The sequence below is a fragment of the Nicotiana tabacum genome, chromosome 2 (genome assembly GCF_000715075.1).
Source record: "Nicotiana tabacum cultivar K326 chromosome 2, ASM71507v2, whole genome shotgun sequence".
In the NCBI taxonomy this organism is placed as follows: Eukaryota; Viridiplantae; Streptophyta; class Magnoliopsida; order Solanales; family Solanaceae; genus Nicotiana; species Nicotiana tabacum.
In genome coordinates, this window is record NC_134081.1 from 115,074,559 (window position 1) to 115,091,313 (window position 16,755).

Sequence of the window (16,755 nt, forward strand, 5' to 3'; positions counted from 1 at the left end):
TTACTTCAAAGAATCTTTCAGCCATTTTTCTAGCTGATTCACCGTTGTCTTTTCTGAGACATATGCCTCGTTTAGAGTTTTGATCAACACACGACGATGCTCTTCTAAATGCAAAAGCAGAGATAACAAAGATATCTGAGCAGGAGTTTTCCTTAGTTGGTCAATGATTGAGTAGTCTTGCAATTTCATCTTCTTAAGGAATTCCTCCGCTTCTTTTTCTGCAACGGGTACTTTCACTGGCAAGTGACTTTCCCTGGCTTGCTTAGCTTTTCTCAATTCCTCTGGTGAATAACACCTTCCAGAGCTGGTCAAGCCCCCTATTTCACTTGTTTCTTCAACTATCTCTTTTCCTTTGTATGTCATGACAGTCTTGTTATAATTCCAGGGAATAGCTTTTGTGTTTGTCACTAGGAGTTGGGCAACAGGTCGGATAACGACTGGCTCTGTTATATTCCTCAAACTATTATTCGGAATGATCTTTTGAATGCCCCCGGGGATGTAAAGTTTTGGCCCATCCAATTGAACCTCAACCTTTTTTGTGCTTCCAGGAACATAGAGAATCATTTTTTCAGAACATGCCAAGTTCAAACTAGAACTCGCGCCTTTCACCATCAACGGTGCCAATTGCGGCTGGCTCACTATCACTTTTGGTTCTGGCCCTATGGTTCTAACAACCATCTCTATCTTGCCAGACTGCTTATAATCCCGATCATCACAAATCATCCCAATAAAATGTATGTTATCATGAGTTGGGAGCGGATTGTTTGTGATATTAGGAGTATCCTCATTGTTTGTTACCACAATTGCCTTTGCTTCAATCAAATTTTCAATGACTTTCTTTAATGTCCAACAGTTTTTAGTACTATGCCCTTGGGTGTTAGAGTGATACTCACATCTTGCATTTGAGTCAAAACCTTTTGAATTTGGATTCACATAACGCGGCATAATAGGTTCAATCAACTTCAACTGCATCAACTTTCGAAATAGGCTTGTTTACGATTCTCCAATTGGGGTGAACTCTTTCTTTGGCTCCTGTTCTCTCACATATTATTGTCGGGGATGAGGATTATATGGTACCTGAAAATTCGGCCGGAGTTGACGGGAACCTTGTGGAATCGGTGCCCGCCATTGTTGGTGATTGGGAGGCCTAGCATAAGCCTGAGCATTAAACATTGTGTATTTTTGCAGGGGAACTGAGTATCGGGGACCTTGAGGCGGATAATAATGTTGAGGAGAATTGGATTGTCCTTGTTGGAATTGCACGTAAGAAGGATCTATTCCTCTTTGAACTCCCCCGAACCCAGATGCCATCATGGATCCTTTCTCCTTCTTTTTCCGATTTCCGAAACTGCCTGACCCGCTTTGAATTGCTTGTGTGGTCGCCTTAAGAGCTGCCTGACTCACAATTTTGCCTGACTTCATGCCATTCTCAACTATTTCACCAATCTTAATCGCCTCAGTGAAAGGTTTACCAATGGCGGCCAATATGTAATGGAGGTAATCAGGATCCTGAGCTTGGAGAAAATAGTCAATCGTTTCTGCCTCTTTCATTGGTGGTTTGACCCTAGCAGCCTGCTCTCTCCACTTGATTGCATATTCTCTGAAGCTTTGTGTTGGTTTCTTCTTTATGTTGACGAGAGAGGAGCGGTCTGTCACTATATTAATGTTGTACTAAAACTGTTGGACAAAATCTTGAGCCATGTCATTCCAAAGGTGCCAGTGAGAGATGTCTTGATCTATGAACCACTCTGAAGCAATTCCTATCAAACTTTCCCCAAAATAAGCCGTGAGCAATTCTTCTTTGCCTCCCGCTCCCCTTAATTGGTTACAATACCTCTTCAAATGGGCAACGGGATCACCATGCCCATCATACTTACTAAACTTGGGGGTCTTGAAGCCGGGTGGCAAATGAACATGGGGAAACATGCATAGATCGTTAAATGAAACACTCTTGTGGCCGCCCAAACCCTGTATGTTTCTCATGGTTTGTTCCAAGCTCTTCATTTTTCTGGTCATTTCCTCTTGTTCCATATTCTTTTCGGGCTTTTCGATCTCAATTGGGAACACGTTATGAGGAGTATGCTTGTATGAATCTGGAACCTTTAAAGTCAGTTCTGGAGAGTAATGTTGGGCATCATGAGCATCCAGTTGTGGATCATTATTGGACTTTTGAGCAAGAGCCGGTTGAGGGACAGTGAAAGTATAGACAATGGGTATAGTAGGTGGGTCATTTCTGAGGGGTGCGATTGGAGGACGTGGAATGGAGGTACTGGGGATAGTGGGAAGGTTAATGCTCGAACTGAATCCAGGTTGGTACAATGGGTTACTTGTTATGGAGACAGGCACTTGAGTGGCAACTGACTCATTATGAATATTATCCGAGGGCCCTATGGGTAGTGTGGGCGGTGCTTGTCCATTCACCCAGGCATGGTACATCTCTGCCAATTGTTGCTTCAACACTCTTACTTCTTCAACCAGTCCTGAACCTTGTTAAACCAATTGTCCATGGACATCATCATTATCTGACTCATTCTCACTGTTGTTTGCCATTCTACTTTTTCCTTTTGATCTCGTGTTGTAAGGGTGAGTCGCCAGTTTAAACCACAAACCAACCACCTCTGTTTTACTTTATCTTTTAAAATGACAAACAACAAACGTGTTAGAGTTAGGCATTTTGCAGATATTAATCACACATTATATGTCATGCACCTAATGCCATTTTCATTTCTAAAATGATCTTGGAAGGCTTTATGCTTCATCCCGGCTTATTGATTTATTTCCTCTTGAATTTAACGCTTTTTTTTCTTTTTTTTTCTTTTTTTATTTCTTTTAAGATTAATTATGGCTATGATCGCATCCGATGAGGATTGCCTACGTATCATGACGCCGCATGAATCAGACCATTACGTAGTTCAGGGATACCGGGAACAAAGTACCTAAGCTAGCTCTTTTTTTTTCTTTAGGAATTTTGGAAAAGAAGATTTCTTAAAGGAGAAAGAAAATATTCTTTTGGATTTTGATTGATTCTTTTTTGAATTTTTGGAAGAAAGACTTCTAAAGAAGGAAAAAACATATTTTTAGATTTTGATTTGCAAATTTATTTGTTTTTTTATTTTTTTTGAATGAAAGACTTCGAAGAAAAAGGAAAATATTTTTGGATTTAATGATTTTATTTTGAGTTTTCTAAGGAAAGAATTCTAAGAAGGAATTAAGGAAAGGGAAAATATTTTTGGATGTTTTGAAAATTGGGGATCGGAACCGATAAGGTTTGCCTACGTATCTCATATTCGGTGAGAATCAGACCCGCGTAGTTCGGTTAAAATAAAAAATATATATTTTAAAAATTATAATTTTACACACCAGAACCCTTCAAATTGTTTTTTTAATTTAAAAAAAGGTACTTTATGCAAACTTGGAGGAAATTGTCTCTTTCTCTCTCCTCTGTTCAATAAATCTGTTCTAAAGCCGGTCAACATTTGAGTAAAGCCTACCAAATAATGTTGCATATAGCAAAAAAAATAAACATGTTGGTCTGAAAAATTGGTACATGTCCTAGACGGGCCCGGACCCTGTGCCGATCCCGCTAAGTCCAATACACATGATATAAATAAAGCGTAGCCTACTAGGGATATTCATTGCTTGTGGCTTGTTCTTCTATGTTTTCAAATCCTAAAGGAGATGGTATCTAGACCTGGCTTACCCGAGTGGACGACCCGAGCCGAGGAGCGTCAAGCGTCACCAGTAGTAGAACAGCACTGGCTAGCTAACGGCTCTCCCGCCTAAACATGTGTGACTAAATCCTTCACCAGAAACTGGTAGGCTAACTAGTTTTATCTCAAGACAGAAATTTTGTGATGCTAGTAGGCAAACACAACATAACTACCTATCAGAAGACTCAGAGGGGTGCGAGAGAGGATACAATTTATATCACAGTTCAAATAAATGTTAAAGCGGTAATGACGCGACAAATAGCACATTAGGCTTCCAAACACAATAATATCCAAAGCATGATAAAAGCCAAACAAGAATCAATATATAAAGCTCGAATTCTTATTAGTAGTTATCCCCAGCAGAGTCGCCAGAGCTGTCACACCTCCTTTTTTCCCGCAACTCTTATTGGGAGGTTGAGTTAGAAGAGTTTTTCCAATTAAAGTGATGTTTTGAAAAGAGATTATTTATTATTCAGAGTCGCCACTTGGAATTGAGTTTTGGTGTTCCAAGTCACCTTTTATTGAATCCCTTATCAAAAGGAAGATTTGACTCCTATTTTATGGTCTACGAAAACAGAAGACTGAGTAAGGAATTCTGTTGACTAAGGGGAAGGTGTAAGGCACCCCTCGAGTCCCGTGGTTCTAGCACGGTCGCTTTATTGACTAATGTAAGGCTTAAATCAATTTTTAGCTATTCTTGTATTTTATTGATTATGGCTTATTTATTACCGTTTAATTAATTATTAATTTTTTTTAATTGTTTGGATCCAGATGCAATACGCACACAAGGTATTTCTTTGAAGTTAGATATTAAACCAAAGTACAGAATGTACACATGGTTAAGATATAATTATTTTAAATTTAAAGGCATTAACGCGCGGAATGCACACATGATCCTTTTATTATTTAAGCATATCAATCCAAGGTTCGAGTATGAATACATGGGCTAATATTTAAAGTGGGTCTAAACTTTTTCTAGTGTATTTAGAGTTATTCTAATTATTTTGTCTCTTTTAAATTCGAGATATATATTTGTATATTTTTATTATATTTTAATTGCTTATTGTAACTAGTCTTGAATTAATTCATGGCTTATGTCGCTCCCTCGCAATTATTCTTTTATTCTAATAATTTTCTTTTATAGAGAGCTTTGAATTAATTTGCAACCCCCATTTATCTATTAATAGGTCTTACAATGTGTCTAGACCTAATTAGTTATATTCTCCCTTGAATCTATTCTCGGTGAGAATGTGAAAGAAATATACTCAACAGTTTAATATGAAATATCCGATTAATTTACCAAGAAAAATACTTATGATAATAAAACAAAAACAACAACAACAACAACAAAAATTATTCAAATGAAGTTCATGAAATGAAGATAAAACTCATGAATTCAATTTATTCTTCAACAGTGAAACAAAGAAGAAATCTATATCCGTAGACTAATTTAAAATAGCTATTCATAATACTAAAATAACTTACAGTGGAGTTAAGGCATAAAGAAATTAATATAATTAATAATTTATATTTTAAAGGAATTCCTACTAAAATTAATACCTGAAACTTTAGTTTTCATGTCCAAGTAGTTAACAGTTGTAAACATTTATTCAAAGAAGAAAAAGTTTTCTTTATATAAAAAAAAACTTACTAGAATCTTATAAGGAAAAATTTATTATAATTTATGGTCTATTCACAAGAATGACTGAAAAAATTAACTCGTTTCTAATGAACCTCATAGCACAATTTTGTGCAAACTTAACTGACCGCTAAATTAACACTAGAAAAATATTTATAGCATCACCATAGTCATTTTAACCTTAATCTCTTATGAATTCTCTCTTTTTAGTCTTTCTCTAAATAAACTAAATGATAACAATTATCCAGAAACATATGCTCAAAAAGAAAAATGACGGATTAAGGAAATAAATTACTAATAAAAGGAACCAAATCCTAATGCTCTGAATTTATTCAAAGAAAACTAAGAAATAACAGTGAAAAAGGATAAAATCAAAACCTTAGCAAAAGAGTTCCAGTAATACAAAAAAAAGAACCAATACAAACTCCAATCCAATGCCAAAACTCAGGCCGGACAAAGTAGCAGCAACGTCGAACCCGAAGCCACGAACAGAAACTCGACCTCCTAATCACACGAGAATCTCTCAAACTTTTATCTAGAAAAACTCTCTTTCCTTTTGTTTTTGAATCTTCTTTGTTTCTTCCTCTCACTTTTCACGTTATTTTTCTTATTCAAAGATCTCCCCCCTATTTACTAAAGTGTGTGTGTGCTATATATAGAATGTGTGTGTGTAACGGATATGTGGGTTAAGGAGATGAATGGGGAAAGTGGAGAATAGGACGTGAGGGAGTTAGGATTAATGTGAGCAGTATGAGAGAATTAGGGAAATAGGGGATTGGGAGGAGAAAGTTGTGGTGTTAGCGTTAGGATAGGAAGAAATCATTTCATTTTTTTTTTCTTATCCTCATCTTTTTTTTTGAAAGCAAAAGCCAATTAACAAGACAAAAAAATCAAATGTTAAAAAAAAACTACTTATACTAATATCTTATATCTCTAAAAGAAATTACTGGAAAAAAAAAGTACTACATACTAAGGCTTAGAATACTAAAAGAAGCGTACTTATTTTTTTAATAAGATAAAATAAAATAACTAAGTAAGAATACTAATTAAGTATATATTAAAAAGATATAAGAAAATTAAATATTTAAACTATAATTTAAATGACACTAAAAAAAATACCATAACTTACGTATTAAAAATTCTAATTAAAAGAAATCAAATATTTTTTGTAAATCTTCTTTTTCTCTTTACAGATAGAAATAAAATTTGCATTCTAAAAGTGCGAATATTTTTGTAGTTTTTGTAAGCTCTACTAAAAGTGAGATAAAGGTTTGAAATATCAAAAGTAGACATAAAATACATATTTATACTAAAATAGTATAAAATTTGGGTGTGGTCAAAAATTAGTTGTTCCCACCCCTTAACTACTTAGGATGAAATATACAACGCGTATTGTGCCGAGGTCCGAGCAGACGAGGACGACCTCAATGGACCAACTCATCGACTGACCTCGGTAGAGGCCGAATCCAGACAAGATCAAAGAAATGATACCAGAAGGGACCTCGCAGGTCCACGACCCAACATGGAACGAGATCAACCATATGTCAGAGCGGCTATTGAGCCCTCCTCCCGCCACGAAGAAGGCCCACCCGGATCAAGGACAGGAAGTCACCGGAACTTAAGAGGTATGCCTCCTTTAGTATCCGCTCACAACTTTTGTGTGTCGCCTGCAGAAAGAGTCTATGCCTTGGAGAAGCTCGGACCAAAGGTGAAGTGGCCAAAAAAGATGAGGTTAGACCCGTGTACCAGAAAATCGAACACCCTTTGCGAGTTCTATCAAGAACGAGAGCACAAAATCGAAGATTGCATCACCCTAAGGCAGGAAGTCGTAAACATGTTATGACAAGGACACCTCAAAGAGTTACTGAGCGACCGGGGAAGGACTAAATTTGCCAGAGGACGTGAACAACATCAAGGACCGCCGAAACCACCCTCACTAATCCACATTGTCCACATGATCATCGGTGGCGGCAAAGATGCTTCTATCCACAGCGTAAAGTTCACCACTACCCATAAGTTCAAACGGTCAATCACCCACGAACGGTATGATAAACTCGAAGAAAGTATCATCTTCAAAAAGTGAGATACCAACGGTTTGGTTTTCCCTCACTATGATGCCCTTGTCATCACTTTATGAATTTTAGATACCAATGTGAGATGCATTATGGTAGACGATGGGAGCGGCGTGTGCATTATCCACCCTTGAGTACTTGCACAAATGAAACTCGAGGATAAGATAGTGTCGCGCTGTATCACGCTAACAGGTTTTAACAATGCAGTGGAGCGAACATCCGACGAGATCACACTCCCTGTCCTGGCCGGTGGCGTCACTCTGGAAGCCACATTCCATATCATGAACCAGGACATAACATACAACGCTATAATAGGGTGACCATGGATACACACCATGAGAGCCATCCCCTCCACCTTGTTCCAAGTCATAAAATTCCCAACTCTATGGTGAATATTCAGTATACGAAGGGAACAACGCACGCCCCGGGAATGCTACTGCATCGCTCTAGACTACATGGTCAGTCAACAAACGGACAAAGAAAAAGAGGCATAGCAATCAACAGGGTCGAGGTCGATGTGCGATCGAAGCCGCGTGATCGACCGTAGAACACCTCGACCCTATTTAATTAGACAGGGATGACCACAGCAAGAAAGCTTACATCAGCCGCAAGCTTCAGGAACCAGGTAAATTTCGTCAATTCTTAACTGCTACCGCGGACTTGTTTGCTTTTAGCCATGCACATATGCCAGGTATCCCGAAGGAAATCGCCACACACAAGCTGAACGTCGATCCATTCCATCCCCCGGTGAGGCAGGTTACGCGTAAGTTCAACTTCGTTATTAACGATGCGGTACGTGAAGAGGTGGAAAAACTATTCAAAAATGGCTCCGCCAGGGAGTCGAGATACCCCCAATGGGTCGCCAACATGGTCACGGTGAAAAAGAAGAATGGGAAATGGAGTATGTGCATAGACTTTATAGATTTGAACAAAGCATGACCCAAAGATTCATTTCTGTTACCCCATATCGACTAACTCATCGACGCAACGACCAAACATGAACTACTAAGCTTATTGGACTCTTACTCGGGCTATAATCAAATCCTTATGGAAGAAGAAGATAAGGAGAAAACCACTTTCATCACCCATCAGGGGACGTACTGCTACAGGGTCATGCCCTTCGGGTTAAAAAATGCAGGGGCAACTTACCAAAGGTTAGTGATGAGGATGTTCAAAGACCAACTTGGCAAAATGATGGAAGTCTATATAGATAACATACTGGTCAAGTCCAAAAGGAAAGAGGATGACATGACCACCTAAGAGAAACCTTCAACATACCCAGACGGTACATAATAAAACTGAATCCCAAAAAGTGTGCATTCGGCGTGGCCTCGAAAAAATTTCTAGGTTTCCTGGTGTCGCATGGAGGGATCGAGGTCAACCCTGATCAAATCAGAGCCATCGAAGGAATACCAAAACACCTAACCACCAAAAACCAGGTTCAGAGGTTAACTGGCCGTATCGCCGCCCTTTCAAGATTCATTTCGCGATCATCAGATAGGTGTCACAGATTCTTTGGCATACTCAAGAAGGATAACGGCCTCCAATGGACTTCTGAGTGCGTCCAAGCCCTGAAGGAACTAAAAGCATATTTGTCATCGCCACTATTACTCACAAAACCAAAGCCTGGGGAACGTCTACCTCGTCGTATCCGAAGTAGCTGTGAGCGCAGTCCTGGCCCGAGAAAATAAAGGTACGTAGTCTCCCATATATTACATTAGCAAAACACTAGTCGACGCCGAGACGAGTTACCCTCACCTCGAAAAACTGGCCCTGGCCTTAGTCATAGTTTCACGAAAGCTTAGACCATATTTCCAATTTCACCCCATCTTGGTCGTCTCGACTTTCCCCCTAAGAAGCATTTTGCATAAACCTGAGCTATCGGGCAGGTTGGTCAAATGGGCCATCAAACTGAGCGAGTATGATATCACATATCAGCCGCGAACAACAATAAAGTCACAAGTCCTTGCAGACTTCATCGCCGACTTCAACACAAAAATAATGCCCGAAGTGGAAAAAGAAGCCATCCACGCTTCTTCCCAAACATAAGACCTCTGGGTCCTGTACACTAATAACGCATCAAATGCATCAGGGTTCGGACTGGGACGCGTACTCGAAGTCTCAACCGGCAAAGTGATTCACCAGTCCATAAGGTGCCAGAACATGACTAACAATGAGGCCGAGTATGAGGCCATAATTTCAGGGTTGAGACTAGCACTCAAATACGGGGCAAAACGGCTAAGAATACGGTGTGATTATCAACTCGTTGTCAACCAAATCACATGAACTTTCCAAATCAAGGAACAAAGGTTGCAAAAGTACTAGACCAAAATCTGCAAACTGTTGCTCGAGTTCGACGAATGCCAACTCGACCAAATCCCCCGAACATAGAATACCGAGGCAGACGACCTCACCAAATTAGCCGTAGCCATCAAAAACATTGCAACCGGAGAAAAGTGTAGTCCACCTTCTAAACTCATCGATAGACCTAATCGAGGTAAGAACCATAAACCTGACCTGGGACTGGCACAACCGTATTGTCACATATTTGCAGGAAGGCATACTCCAAGTGATAAAAAGAAGCCGAGAAACTCAGAATGCAAGCAGCTAGTTATAACATCATCCACAACGACCTGTATAAGAGAACGTACGATGTCCCTATGGCGAAATTCTTGGGCCCAAGTCAGACGCGACACGTTTTTAAAGAGGTCCACGAAGGACATTGCGGAGCTCATTCCGGCAATCTGGATTTGGCCAGGTGGCTCATACATGTAGGGTATTACTGGCCCACCATGAAAAAAGAGGTCACTGGTTTCGTGAAATAATGCAAGCAATGCCAAAAGTATGCCCCAATAATTCACCAAGTAGGCGAACACCTCTAATCAGTCACTTCCCCTTGGTCGTTCATTAAATGAGGAATGGACATCGTAGGCCCCCTCCCGGCAAGATGAGGTAATGTACGATTCCTTTTGGTTTTGACTGACTATTTCTCTAAATAGTTAGAAGTAGTAGCATTTTCCCAAATACGTGAATAGGAAGTGATCGCCTTCATATGGAAAAATATCGTATGCTGATTCGGCCTCCCCAAAGAGATCAGCTGCGACAATGGACCCCAATTTACAGGAAAAAAGGTCGCTGATTTTTTTGAAAAATAGCATATCAAAAGAATACTCTCAATGCCATATCACCCCTCGGGCAACGGACAAGCGGAGTCCTCCAACATGTCAATACTGAACATCATAAAGAAAAAACTTGAAGACGTCAAAGGGTTGTGGCCGAAAATATTACCAGAAGTACTCTAAGCCTACCGAACAATGCCGAAGACGAGCATAAGAGAGACGCCTTACTCATTAGTCTATGGGATTTATGCAGTAATACCGGTCGATGTCGGGGAGCCTAGCCTAAGATACTCCCACGAGAGTGGACCAAGGAACGATAAAAGCAGAAGGCAAGAGCTCGACGAAGTCGAAGAATGAAGACAAAACACAATAAGGCTACGTGCTTAAAGGCAAGGGTCAGACCACTCAAAGTCGGGGACTACGTGCTTAAAGATGAAACACAAGCAAGCAAAGACCCACGGGAAGGTAAACTGGGAACAAATTGGGATGACCCGTACAAAATCATGGAAACAATGAACAAAAGGGTCATTCCAACTAGAAACAATAGAAGGAAAGCTACTACCAAATAACTGGAATATTACCCACCTCAAGTGCTTCAACTTTTAAGAGATAAAGCGTCCCCCAAGTCGTATTCATTTTCCCCTCACTTGAGTTTTGTTCCTATTGGGTTTTCTCAAGGAGGTTTTTAATGAGGCGACGAAGGGGACACTTCAGGTCGAAGTGCACATAGATGGAGGCACAGAACGACTAGTTCACTGCTCAACCTCTCAAGACTTCTCCAGGTCGACCAATGAAGGGACTAGATAAATCGGGACTTGGACAGGAGCGCCAGCCAATGCCCGAAAAAAGATGTAAATTTCTCTCAGCGTATGAACAAAGCACAAATGCATGAAGTTTATTTCTATTTCTCCGGATATACAACCAATGCAATGTTGCCTCAAGTTCACAACATCGACTAATGCCGCACCTAGAGGCATATCTAACTAAACATAGGTTATGTTTGACCTCGTTTGAATTAACACCTTACCGGCCCTCGGCCATAACTAAACATAGGTTATATTAGACCTCGTTCGAATTAACACTTAACTGGCCCTCAGCCATAACTAAACATAAGTTATATTCGACCTCGTTCGAATTAACACTTAACTGGCCCTCAGCCATAACTGGCCTCGTTCGAATTAACACTTAACTGGCCCTCAGCCATAACTAAACATAAGTTATATTCGACCTCGTTCGAATTAACACTTAACTGGCCCTCGACCATAACTAAACATAAGTTATATTCGATCTCGTTCGAATTAACACCTAACTGAATCTCGATCATAACTAAACATAGGTTATATTCGACCTCGTTCGAATTAACACCTATCTGGCCCTCGTCCACAACTAAATATAGGTTATATTCGACCTCGTTCGAATTACCTAACTGGCCCTCGACCATAATTAAATATAGGACATGCTGGACCTCGTTCGAGCTAACATCTACTATCCCTCGGCCATAATCAAACTTAGGTTTTGGTTCGACTCCGTTCGAACAAACACCTACTGGTTCTCGGCCGTAATTAAACTTAGGATGTGTTCAACCTTATTCGAGCTAAATGATTACGACCAAAAAGGATCAGGTACAAGTAACAAAGTCGACATTTCATACATAGAATATTTTTACAAAGGCTTGTAAAGATGCCTACAAAAAATGCACAAGTTTGCAGCAAAATAAATGAAAGAAAGAAAAACTATTGGTCGCCACCAGGACCATCAATGCCATCGGCCTGACCATCTTCCCCTCACTATCACGACCCAAATCGATGGGCCGCGACGGGCACCCAGTGCCTTACCTAACCGAGCACCAACATAACGTATCTTTCTTATCATACCATCATGGGTAAATGGGCCAAAAGTGACCTCATGAGATAACCACAATAAAACATAAGGGAATACTAGACATAAGACGACCCAACATGATATGGAAACTTATACATATGACATACGGGCCTATAAGGCCGACATGATCATTTGTACACTCAAAACATAGGCTGACAAGGCCATACAAGTATCCATATATATGAAACATGTCTACAAGCCTCTAAGAGTGCATAAACGTCATAAAGGTTAGGACATGGCCCCGCCATACCAATCAATACATGTCCAAATCATACTGACCAAATAGGCAACTTCGGAGTAAGTGGAGTGCACCAACACCTTCCGCTGAGCTAATAGCCTACTAGGAGGACTCTCAACCTATCTATCGGGACATGCGAGCATGGAACGCAGTGTCCCCAGGCCAAAGGGATGTTAGTACAAATAAAGTACCGAGTATGTAAGGCATGAAAGCAGTATATAAAAGACATAAAAGAAAACAGGGAGTAAAGAACTCAATATGTAAGTCTGAATAGATCTGTGAATCCTGAAACATTTAAAATGTCATGCATATGCGTATAAATGTCACATCATGTATAGGTATGTGCGTACATAACATCATTAAGTCTCTAAGGGAATCCCATCATATTATCTCGGCCTCTATGGGCGAAATCATCATCGTAGACCAGCTGATCAGGTGGTGATGCATATATAACGCCATAACCTTTCCCCATATCCCATATATATATATATATATTCATATATATATATATATGGATGTTAGTACAAATAAAGTACCGAGTATGTAAGGCATGAAAGCAGTATATAAAAGACATAAAAGAAAACAGGGAGTAAAGAACTCAATATGTAAGTCTGAATAGATCTGTGAATCCTGAAACATTTAGAATGTCATGCATATGCGTATAAATGTCACATCATGTATAGGTATGTGCGTACATAACATCATTAAGTCTCTAAGGGAATCCCATCATATTATCTAGGCCTCTATGGGCGAAATCATCATCGTATACTAGCTGATCAGGTGGTGATGCATATATAACGACATAACCTTTCCCCATATCCCGTATATAACGCCGTAACCTTTCCTCATATCCCATATACATATAATATACGTGTATATAATACCATCTGGTCATGGGTCAATGTACATGTATAAATGAACGCAATGCATAATGAAGTAAGTCAATAAGATCTCTCGGAATGTCATAAGATCAATATGCCTTCGGTTAATATCATGAAATAAACTTTGTCAACTTACGTATTTTCTAAGACCCATGAACAGACGATAGAATAATAGGACACATGGGGAATCAAGAACATAGGCACCCCTAGTACTTCTAAGAATAGAATCATTTGTGAAAGTTCCGCGTTTGCTCGTTTCGTTTGTATCATATGGATCATGCCAAAAGGAAAGAAGGGATAGCCTTAACATACCTTAACTCCTTTGAGTCGTTAATACATTCAAAGCAATTCTTCAAACAACTCAACTCAATCTACTATAGCATAAGGAGATTCAAAATCAGTGTTGAGTAAAAGCTAAGTCCGCAACTTAAACTAATAGCTTATTTACGTAAATTTGGGCAGCATCTTCCGTGTAACAAGAGCCTACTCCAATACCATATACCAACAACAATGACCAGAGTAATCCATCAATACATAATTATCAATAACAAGACACCATATAACAACAACAAGTCATAACTACTTCACGACGAGCGGCAAGCTCCGATTGAAACCTGTATACCTCATATCACCCTTTATAGACATCTTAATTTAACTTAACAATATCATTAACATGATAATGAAGTCATTCATCAATGACTCCGGCCTTATACCATATTTTTTTTATAATAAATAAAATAATCCACAACTCCAGTTATCCTCAATTAGCAACTTTATTCACTAGTTCATGTCTAGTCCATCCATTTAACTTAATCAATGTCAAGATAACCTTAAGCACATACAATAACACAATATACATACCTCCTACAGTAGCTTCAAGTTGAAATCCAAGTTACATTTAGCTTATAACATCCCTCAATGTCAATACAACACCATAGAAGTGACTTAAACTAATCTTCACTTGCAATCTCAAGTTTTATATGTTTCTTTCATCAATTCATTTGATCAACATATATACATGCATAACAATAGAAACCATATCATAATAAAGTTATTTTCACCATTTTCCAGCCATAACGACATATATATTTAGCCTTAAAACAACCCTATAAAAGATAACAACATCTCCTCCCCTTTCAACTGTTATCTTGTAACCTTTATCCAAATAACTTAACCAACACATAGATAAGATTAATTCTAAGAAATATGGTGTTATACATAACTTAAATAATCTGAAAAACCTCGAACCAAAGCTTTTCTTAGCTTACAAGCACCCTTAATCACATTAAAACACCATAGAGACTCCCTTCTTCACTTAGGCTAACTATGATGTTTGATTATGATTTATTTCTTTGGAATTTGTTTGGAGTCTTTGGGGAACTGTTTGGGAGGGTTTGGAGAGTGTGAGGCTGGAAGGAGGATGAAAAATGAGCAAAGCTCATCCCAAAAACGAGATAAGAATAAGTGAAGGTCGGGCCCCGACCAAGTGGGTCCCATAGGGCTACCTACGCAGTCTCGCAAAAACGCAAATATCTCTCCACACCGATATCGTATTGATGAACGATTTTCAGAGTCAGAAACTAGATACATGGGGATTTAATTCAATATAAATATCTCCCTGTAACTCTCAATATATTGGGAGAAAACGGCCTCGCAACCTGGCCTATAAACCTGCCAGTTTCTCCGAAGTGCGGCGACGTGACTTGGCGACCCTATTTTAAAAATCGATATTTTTCTACCCCGATATCGTATGAATAAATGGTTTAGACCATTGGAAACTAGGTTCAAATACCTTCATTTTGGTATGATATATGTCCCAAAATGACATCATAAAGCTTACGAATTTAATTTCTCAAAACGACTCGTTACAAGGCAAATCTTAGCTCGATTTTTTCGCAACTTAAATTCGATTTTCCCAAACTTTATATTTTATATCCAAACATCATATATAGTTATATCATGACTTTAAACTCATTTAAATCATGAATAACAAGTCTTTTATTCATCTTAACTTACTTAAGACTTCGGTAAACCTTTTTTTATCCTTGTAGAAGGATTTCGTCCTTTTTGAGCTTACATTAGATAATCATAGGATGACAATGATGTCTGAAGTACGGGGTGTAACAACATTAAATCACTTCATATACTTTCAAAGAGTATCTCATTTCCGAGCTTACATCAATTGACTTATGACATACTTTCACGTACAAAAACATGGGGTGTAACACTCACCATCACAACCACCCTTAGGGTACGCATCCTCGTACCAGGCGTCCTCTTCAATCTGATCCATATCTGTGTCCCTTTCATTGTCACCGGCCTCCGGCGTAGCATGATCATATCCGCAAGCAATTTGAGCTTCATGGGCCTTAACACGAGCATCTTCAAGGGCGTCTCCAGGAACAAACACCGCCGCATGCAAATCTCGAAATACGTCCAACTAAAATCTGAAGTGTAAGAAGATGACGGTTGTGCAAGCTTTCTAGCCTTCTCGGCCTATAAGGCATCCACCTGATCCTGAAGGAGGGAGTTGTCTTTCTCTAACTCCCCAATCCTCTCATCAAGGCGCTCTTCTTTAAGACTGGCCGTCTCCAAGTCATTTTCTCTCTCAGAGAGAAGAATACGGATCACTACCTCCAAAGCTTCCGCCTTCCTCAAAGTTTTCGACCAAGCAAACTCAACTTTCTCAAGGTCCTCTGCCTTCTCGGTGACCTCACCTCTTAGAGCATCCGCTTTGAATTGCCACTCCTCAAGTTGGGCGCGCATAGAAACCACCTGGGCTTGGAGATCGCTGCACTAGGCTTCAACCCCCCTGCTAACCTCGAGCTCTTCCTCTATATTTCTTTGCGTCACCTCGAGGTCGCTGCACTTTTCGATGACCCTCACCAGCTCGTCATCCTTCTCATTTAGTTCATCTCGAAGAGCCTGGAAATTACCGCCCTCACCAAACCGCCTACAAATTTCCCGGTGCTTGCCACGGTACTCGCGGTATTTTTGCTGCAACTTCATAAAAATAGCCTTACGCCGCTCCTCTATTCGAGCGCTTTCAATTTCCAAGATCACGGTCTGAAAAAGAAAGAAAAAGAAAATAGACAAGAGTAATAACAAAGCCTAAACATTGAGAAAATAACGAACAGAAGCGTCGCAAAACTTACCCTGAGAGCGAGCTGGCTATGGTCCTCGACAAGGTAGTATCTTTCAGCTCTTGGAGAGTT

General features: G+C 39.5%; 1 protein-coding gene across 1 annotated transcript; it reads right to left on the reverse strand.

Annotated features, from left to right (window-relative positions):
* Positions 1-1,551, reverse strand: LOC142167882 (uncharacterized). Its single transcript, XM_075228259.1, has 2 exons — positions 1,078-1,551; positions 1-966 (listed from the first exon to the last, which is right to left on the reverse strand). Exons 1-2 carry the CDS (start codon positions 1,549-1,551, stop codon positions 1-3), a joined length of 1,440 nt encoding a protein of 479 aa, XP_075084360.1.
* Between the last annotated feature and the right edge of the window lie 15,204 nt (positions 1,552-16,755).

What these genes read in the sequence shown, in the direction of transcription:
- LOC142167882 (XM_075228259.1), bottom strand. Translation starts at nt 1,551, where the DNA reads ATGAAAGAGGCAGAAACGATTGACTATTTTCTCCAAGCTCAGGATCCT. An exon ending in AACTCCGGCCGAATTTTCAG is followed by an intron (nt 967 to 1,077) that starts GTACCATATAAT and finishes AAGTTGATGCAG; the next exon opens with TTGAAGTTGATTGAACCTAT.